Below are 9,474 nucleotides of genomic sequence, written 5' to 3'. Positions count from 1 at the left end.
TACATTCCTCTTCTCTTGCAGTATTTTCTACTTTCAAGGGACAGCCTCTAGAATTTTTAGATCAACTGTAGAGACAGAGAAAAACTTATAGCTATTATACATTAATAAAAATTGAAAACTTGACAGTGGTGGAAATGAAGGTATTGAGGTGAAGGCTTGAAGATATTTTCCTGTTTGTTTTTGGTGATTTTGTCCCCTGAGATGGGAAGTCCAAGAGAATGCAAGTTGGGGGACATAATCAACAAATATGTGAAGTGTATGGCACATTTGATATTTCTAAGCAGAAATCACTGTGTTAATTAAGTTATAAAAAATAAGTTTTTCACTTGCTAGGTTAAAGTTACCCCAATACATTTTTGAGTAGATTGTGAAAATTGTTATTTCCCATTTGTGTACTGAAGGCTATGGATTTTTACATGTCAATTTTGATTTAAGGGATTCCTGTATGTTGAAATGAAGTGTGCCTCTGTACTTATATGCTCCTTGTGGTTGTTCATTGGCTCCTTTTCTTCTGTTTGTTTGTTTTATCACATTTCAAATTGTTTTTGTTTTATTTTATTTTATTATTATTCCTTAAATGCTTGATTGTTTTCTAAGAAAAACAGAAAAGATGTGGATATGAATTGGAAGAGAGGTGGACAAGACCTGAAAGGAATTGGGAGTCATATTATATGAAAAAAATCTATTTTCAATAAAATAATAAAATAAAAAATATCAGAAAAACTGTGCAAAAAAGAGGAATCTCACTCTAAACCTGATTCCCTGATATTTTATAAACATGCCCCTGCAGGACACAGTGGAATTAGTTATGTAGATAATTTGGTGATTAGTTCACCAAGCCCAGAACAACCTTGACTTCATTCTCCTGGGGATCACTGGGATGCATACAGGGAATTTTGAAGTGTTTTAAAGAATCATTTTGATATAGAAATAATAATTGTTATGTCTCCTGGTCTGGAATGTCACACAAACATTGCTTCATCCTATACTTTCTGTGTTCCTTCCTGAAAACTAGCAACGGTCCATCTTTCTACTGTTTTAAAGGATTTAGGTGAGAGTGAAAAAAGATCTGCAGAATTCTGTTATTGCTTTGTAATGTGTCAGCAGATAACAAAGCCAGGGATTAAAATACTAAATAATCTTAAAGAAAATCAGCACCCCAAATATTTACTAGCACAAGTAATTACTCACGTAAACACAAGCAATGGACATTTTATTGTTCCTGAAGGTAACAAAATCTAGAAAGTAGGGATATAAACTTCCAGTAAAAGAAAATAAATGAATGATGAGAAAGCTTCAACACTTTCAAACTGCGTGTAAATTTTTCTATCTGAGGCTCAAATATTATTTATTTTTGCTTTAGATTGAGTAACTCTTGGCTTTAGTATGTATTTTTCTCTGTGGGTTTGTGTGTATGTGTGTGTGTGTGTGTGTGTGTGTGTGTATCATAAAAACTATTTGATTTCATGGATAATGAGACTATTGGTGGTTAACAAATGTAATGATAATAGGATCCTTATACATCTTGTGTATCAAAGACTAAAATTTATAAAGAGAAAATGTTACATAACAGTATTATTTGCATGATTCATACCTGCTAGTAAGGATAGTCTTACTCTAGTAGGTAGAATGTAAGTTTTGTGTAAGTTTTTCTAACTGAAGTGCAATCTCATGCTCAATACTATTTACTTTGTTATTAGAATGGGAAAAACTAGGCTTTAGAGTATGTATCTGTGTATTGTGTGTTAACTGCATTAGATAATTCATGATAAAATTCTCAACTTATGACTGTTCTTTGTACTGGAGAAAAAGGGGGAGGGGAAGGGAAATGAGAGGAGGGGAGGAGGTGGAAATTTTTAATAATAATAATAATAAAACAATCATCTCATTAAAAACAAAAAACAAATACAAAACAAAAAAACATTTTAAAATTAATGAAAAATGGGCCATAAATTTGAAAGAAAGCCAGGAGGGGTCTTTGGGAGTATTTAAATGGTGAAAAGAGAATAGGGAAATGCTGTGATTATTTTACAATCTGATAAAATAAAAGAAGTGATAAAAGCATTGTTGGGCTTGTTCATTTAATGGTTCTTTTAGTATAATATACAGGTAAGAATTTTGAAGCTTATATATTCTTCTTGGCTTTTTTTAGTGAAAATAAGCTGACATTTCACAATTGGTCACTTAAGGAGATTTTTAACTTTTAGAAAGGTAGCATTTAGTTATATTTCTAAATTGTATAATCCTTGTTTTATACAATTTTTCATTGTAAAATAGTTTTGTGTTTCTAAACATTGGGAATATGATCCTGTAATTAAGGAAGTTGGCAAGTGTGGAAAAACACAACAAGGCATATTCATACTTCCAAGAATTATTTTCCTTTTCAAAACCATTAAGCAGAAAATATTAGCACATATTTGCAAACCGAGCATTCAGGTGACAGAAGCAGGAGGATCACTTTGTATTCAAGGTCAATTTATTCTACAAAGCAAGTTTTAGATCATCAAAGATTATATAGTAAGACCTTAAATTGATAAGAAAAAATTAAGAAAAACAAGTTCCTTTAGATACTATTTATTCATTGTTATTTTTTAAAATTTACTTATTTTTCTATTCAAAAATGTACACTCTCCCCTCCTCCCATTCCCCTCCTGCTCTTTCACTCATCCTCCTCCTTCCCCCTCCCTCCTTAAGAGAGGACAGAAAACTCTGCCCTATGAGAAGTCCAAGGCCCTCCCCCCTACATCCAGGAATAGGAAGCTTTGCATCCAAATAGACTGGGGTCCCAAAAAGCCAGTGCATGCAGTAGAAACAAGTCCCAGTGCCTTTAGCCATGGCTTCTCAGTCAGCCCCCATGTGAGCCACATTCAGAGTGTCTGGTTTGATTGCATGATTATTCAGCTCCCATTAAAACAGGCACTCTGACTCAGTTGATGGACCAACCCTTCGTGGTCCTGACTTCCTTGCTCATATTCTCCCTCCTTCTGCTCTTCAACTGGACCTTGGGGGCTCAGTCCGTTGCTCTGATGAGGGTCTCTGTCTATGTTTATTAGTCATAAATAAAGTCTTTATTTCATGAAAATAATAAATTTTATATTTATAAAGCAACAGAAAATACAGGAATGAATAGAATGTTACGTTATTGAAACATTCATCTTCAATCCATTTCTATGTTTGAATTGTAAATATAGACAATACCATGAAAGAAGTCAGGATCACGAGGGGTGCGTCCACCCACTGAGACAGTGGGACTGATCTAATGGAATGGGAGCTCACCAAGGCCAACTGGACTGGGAGTGTTGGAGCATGTGATCAAAATGGACACTCTAAACGTGGCTGGCAATGAAGGTTGACTGAGAAGCCAAGGACAATGGCATTGGATTTTTATTCTACTGCATGGACTGACTTTGTGGGAGCCTGGTTTGTTTGGATGCTCTCCTTTATAGACCTGGATGGAGGGGGGAGGACCTTGGACTTCCCATGGGGCAGGGAACCAGACTGCTCTTAGGACTAGAAAGGGAGGGGGAGGTGGGGAGGGGGAGTTGGGGACGGGGAGGTGGGGAGGGGAAGGGAAAAGGGAGGCGGAGAGGAGGTGGAAATTTAAAAAAAAATGAAATCAAAAAAAAGAAAAGAGATATCATGTTAGACCATAAGATTAATGATATAATAGTGTACATAAGTGACCCCAGAAACTCTACCAAAGAACTCCTACGCTGATCAACACCTTTAGTACTGTGACAGGATACAAGATCAACTCCAAAAAATCAGTTGAAATTTATCTCTGTTTAACCTTGAAAACAAATCTAACATGAATACAACTTTGATTGTTACAGATAACTAACTACTAACCTGCGTTTCTTAATTATCCTAAATAGTTTGTAATAATATCTTTCAAGGAGTAGAACTTTACACTGAATAATAAATTAGCTAAATAAGTACAATATCCTAAACAAAGTAGATAGATAGATAGATAGATAGATAGATAGATAGATAGATAGATAGATAGATGGACAGATAGAATCATATAACAAAAATAACCTTAAATTTGTATCAACATACAAGATTCCACACCAATGTAAAATATTTGAGACTAGTAGTTGCTTCTTAGTTTAAAGGTAGATTTAACAATCTACTCTTTTATTCTATCATTCCTATATCCCTATGCCATTTTTTCACTATATAGAAGAGAAGGAAATAAATCCCTTAATCTAACCTTCATTATTTAGTTTCTGCCCTGACTATGAGCAATAACAACTTGCACCTACCCCCCTCAATAATAATAAATGTTCACCACCAACTGAATGACAAAAAACTACCTACCACAGCTTTGGGAAATGTGGCACCATGTTCTTAAAATTATTTCCTGGTGACTGCAGGCAATTGCATCTTTTGGGAGCCCTGAGAAAACTGGAATAATATTAAAGTCCAGGGATAGCAAACTATCTCATTTGTTCTCTGGTCTGTGCATGAAGGGAAATGCAGGGCTTAACTGAAATCCTGGCTGAAGTAGTCTGTGAGACTGAACAATCTTGCCTAGCCATTTTTAAGTTGTTCTAGATGCAGATTTTTGAGGAAACTGCAACAAATGTATTCTGAGAGGATGGATAACCTGGCTACTTCTTTTCACTAATGTTTGGTCCTTTTTTCCTCAAAAAAATACACAGTCTTTTAAAGGTAATATACATATCTACATTAAGACAAGCATGGAATGTGTGGTATGCACAAATCAGCTAAAGATGATTTTCTATTCTGTGACTGAACTGGAAAAAGACATCTCTCAACTTTATAAAGCAATTTGAACTATATAACCAAACTGTAATATAAATCTCTATTCATGTCATTGGAAAGAATAATATTCTGTAAGCCATAAGGACTTTGTAGCCAACAATATGAATCATGTCTCATCCAGTCTTAGAGTTGTTCCCATATACAGGTGTTAGTATATATGTCACCTGTCTTGTAGTTTTTCTTGGTTTCTTACTTCATATCTGCAACGAAGTTAGAAAATCAGTACATTTAAAACACCAAAAGACTCTTAATGGAATAAGATTTTATTATCATTAAGTTCTAATGCTTTTGTTTTCAAAAGAAAGAAAACATGGAAACAATTGTTATAATAGGTTTGTTAGAAGTGACTTCTCAATTTTTTAATACTATCAGGAGACTGGCTATTCTACTGGGATTCTGTTAGTAGTATTAAAGGAAATTCAGTGTTGACCTCACAAGCAGCATTTAAGATGTAAAAAAGAAAATGTTATTCCCTCCAAGCACTTTTTAAGGAGAATGGACATGAAGGGAAAAATTGCCTAAGCTGTCTTCATTCTTCACCATAAGTGTTCTTCATAATGATGTAAATCTCACGGTATCTATATCAGCATGTCTTCTTATAGGCATTAGGTGAGATAGAGCATTTTATTTGAATGAAATTATTTTTTAAAGTAGAATCTCTCAATATTAAGAGTTTTTGCATAAAAGTACTAATATACTAAAATATCTCTGGTTAGAGGATCTGTGGAATAATAACAAATGAAACAGAAAGTAGAACTGATTGTGAAAAACTCTGAAACATTTTGTCTGGTCCTCTTAATCCTTATGCATGCACTTAGGTATTTGCATCTCAGGAATTTGAATCCAATCATATAAATGTGTGAAGAACTCAGTGCTTAGCTTTTTTGCTGTGCTGCTTATTGACATCAATGAAAAACCATGGATTAAGGTTGATGAGGGTATGCTTATTGATGAAGTCAAAACTTTGTAGAAAAAATAAAATAAGATTCACAAGATATATTAGTGCAGATAACCCAGTTGTTTTTAGGTGGTAACTGAGGATCAAAGATTTTGAAGTTAAATGTGTGTGTGTGTGTGTGTGTGTGTGTGTGTATTTGTGTGTGTGTATTTGTGTGTGTGCATGCACATGTGCATGCTCCTGTAAGATAAGAATATAGAACCGATACTCTGGATATTTTACTAAGTAAATGTTTTCTGGCACTGACATTGCAAATCTTCCTGTAACAGAAAGACTTTCCCAATTGCCAAGAACCAATTAAGTGTGTGAGATCTTTTTATACTGAGTACTGTCCTCACATGAATAATGCTTTAGATATCATTACTAGAAATATGTAGAATACGCTTGTATCTTAAGAGTCACTTTCATTGCTGAATTCTTGGCAGATACAAAATGAGGATAATATAATGCCTCTGCGGATTTAGTGTAGAATACCAAATAATTATCAGTCTCACAGTCAGCTTCTCTGTTAGTTAACATGTTATGATGTCAAGTCAAACCCCAAACAAAGATATTGTTTCATATTCTCAACAAAAATGGAAAAAATAATTTCTACAATATAACAATATTACTTCTATGATTCAGAAAAAAATTCTTCAGTATATCCATATACTTTACTGTCTCAGGATTATTCTCTGCAGGGCAGGCTTCTTTTTTTTTTCTTTTTTTTTCTTTTTTATTTTTTTAACTAACTCTCAGTTTTCCGTAGTAGGGTTGGATAATTAGAAAACACATGGTTTGAGAAAATCAGCTTCTGGTAGTTACAAGCTGAAGTGTGGAATATTTATCTAAGTACATAATGATATAGTACAATATGATATAGAAGCAAAACATAGGTGTGTATCAGCAATACAAGAAATTGAATAGCTAAAACATAGTTTGTGCTCATAATCATGCATAATGTGTCACTGACTAAATGTTTAACTGACAATGTTGACTTGGATACCCTTCCCTAAGCCCAAGTTTTGCAGAATCTATCCTTCTAACTATTTTCCAGTTTGTGAAACTTTCAAGCATATTTTGAGAATTCATTTTGCTTTATGTATTTTTGTCGTGGATATTTTGCATTAATTTGCATTATCATGTTCTCCTCAACTGATTTTCTCTTTAAACAAAATTTGCAATTTGTTTTTTTTTAATTTGCAATTTGAACACTTAAGTAGAATCCAAATAATGATGATGCTGCTAATATTTGTTTATTGTAACTGTTTTTCAATATAATTTTCATTTTGGAGATTCTTATATGATTACATAAATCCCTCATCTCTACCCATCTCTACCAATATACTCTCTATCACTGCTCTCTTTCAAATTTATGCCTTCTTTTTCTTTAATTGTTTTTATGCACATATATGTGTATATATACTTACGTACATGTATGCATTCCTAGTTCCATCAAAACAACCTTTTCAATCTGTATAATGGTATTTTTGTATATGTGTTCAGGTAACCAATTGGTATGTTCTTCCCTATAGAAGACTTTTTCCTTATGTTTATGAACTTACTTCTTACAGAATTGTGGCTTCTTTTGTAATGTTATATTCTAACTTTGATAACTCCCTTTGTACTACTATAGGAACAAATGGACAATTGTCACAGTCTCCTTAGAAGCATGTGTAATCAAGCTATTAAAAGGTCTTATCAGCTGCATACTCTTTGGAGTTGGAAAGTGTATATACAGTACTTGTAATGATCTGTAATATGCAGCAAACAACTTGAGTGTTTGTGAACATGTATGTTTTCTCTTATAATAGTTATTTTAATATCTTGAGCATATCACCTGTTATCACTTCTATGTCATGAGATAAGTATTATAGTGTCATAATATAGAAGATACAAAATAGTTTCCTAAATGAACTAAAAGCTTCTCAGTAAAATTTTCTTGAAAAAAGGAAAAATTTTTATTTGAAATAAGAGTTCAAATTATTATCTTTTTATCTTTTTGTTTGTCTTAGATAAAAATTAATGATAAAAATATATTATTTAAACTAAACTTTCTGCTTTTGTTCTTCAGTATAAAGAAGGCAAGAAACATTTGAAATATTGATTATGCAGCTTTGTACTTTTATCGTTATTGTTAAAGTAGCTATACTGAATGAGCATTAATTATTTTTTATTTTTTCTTGTGTATAAACATTACAACTTTCTATGCAACTTTAGTAACATGATGGTACACTAAGACCTTATTGGAGTCTTTAGGCGATTTTTTAAAATTTCTCATAAAAATACACCATTAAAATTCCCTTTACCTCAAAATAATTCTAAGAAGCATCGCATGTTAGGTGTATTTGTAAAATAAGAAATATTTTATACTTATATGGGTTGATTAATGAGCATCTGAGAGAGAAAAATATGATTCTGACATCAATTCCACCTTGCTTGAATTTTGGTCATAATTTCCTCATCTAAATCTCTTTACAGTTATCAGACTCAGGGGATATTATGGAAGTCAACAGGACCCTGCTGACTGAGTTTGTTCTCAGAGGAATAACAGATCGTCCAGAGCTGCAAATCCCGCTGTTCCTGATGTTCTTCTCCATCTATGTCATCACCATGGTGGGAAACCTTGGCTTAATCTTTCTCATCTGGAAGGACCCCCATCTTCACACTCCTATGTACTTTTTCCTTGGAAGTTTAGCCTTTGCAGATGCCTGTACTTCATCCTCGGTGACTCCTAGAATGCTTGTCAACATCTTAGACCATGGCAGAATGATTGCTCTATTTGAATGCATGGCCCAATATTATGCTTTTGGATTCAGTGCCACCACAGAATGTTTTCTTCTGGTAATGATGGCTTATGACCGCTATGTTGCCATATGCAATCCTCTCCTTTATCTTGTGGTAATGTCCAATAGAGTGTGCACTTACCTGATAGGTGTTTCATATACAATTGGTTTTCTGCATCCACTTGTCCATGTAGGATTATTATTTAGATTAACATTCTGCAAGTCCAATGTAATAGATCATTTCTACTGTGAGATATTGCCACTCTATACACTTTCTTGTACTGACCCATCTATTAATGCATTGGTGGTGTTCATTTTTGCTGCTGTCATACAAGCTATTACCTTCATGAGTATCATGGTCTCCTATGCTCATGTTCTCTTTTCCATCCTGAAAACAAAGTCTGAGAGGGGCAGAAGCAAAGCCTTCTCCACCTGCAGTGCCCACCTGCTTTCTGTCTCCTTGTTCTATGGCACTCTCTTTTTCATGTACGTGAGCCCTGGGTCTGGACCAAATAAATATAAGAATAAGATGTATTCTCTGTTCTATACCATTGTGATTCCTCTGCTGAACCCCTTTATTTACAGTTTAAGAAATAAGGAAGTTTTAGGTGCTCTAAGAAATCTCATAAAGTCATAAATGATTTTCAGAGAAATATTTGGTATTTATTTTTTTTAAAAAAATCAAAATTTCTAGTCTTGTATTGTCACACATAGCATGCTAATATACTGTTAAATAGTGAAATCTTTATGTAAAAATAGTCTGTGCTATTGTCAGAAATATTATAGATTTCTAAATCATTAATGCATACTTTAATTGTAGATTTTCATTATTTGTTATTTTAAATCTATGCAGGTAAATTAAAATTAACTCAACAAATTAAATCTTCTTGTAACATAAGCAAACTGTGGTGTTTACAGATATATAAATTTTAATAGTGGTTTGGATTTATATTCCCTAAGGAA

The 9,474-nt window shown here is 33.3% G+C and overlaps 1 protein-coding gene across 1 annotated transcript; it reads left to right on the top strand.

Annotated features, from left to right (window-relative positions):
* Nucleotides 1-8,212: 8,212 nt before the first annotated feature.
* On the top strand, nt 8,213-9,148 carry LOC125392814 (olfactory receptor 5AC1-like). Its single transcript, XM_048422769.3, has one exon. It carries the CDS (start codon nt 8,228-8,230, stop codon nt 9,146-9,148), a length of 921 nt encoding a protein of 306 aa, XP_048278726.2. The 5' UTR covers nt 8,213-8,227.
* Nucleotides 9,149-9,474: the final 326 nt, after the last annotated feature.

The sequence above is a fragment of the Myodes glareolus genome, chromosome 2 (genome assembly GCF_982192425.1).
Source record: "Myodes glareolus chromosome 2, mMyoGla1.1, whole genome shotgun sequence".
Taxonomy (NCBI): domain Eukaryota; kingdom Metazoa; phylum Chordata; class Mammalia; order Rodentia; family Cricetidae; genus Myodes; species Myodes glareolus.
This window is presented reverse-complemented; position numbering and strand designations above follow the sequence as displayed.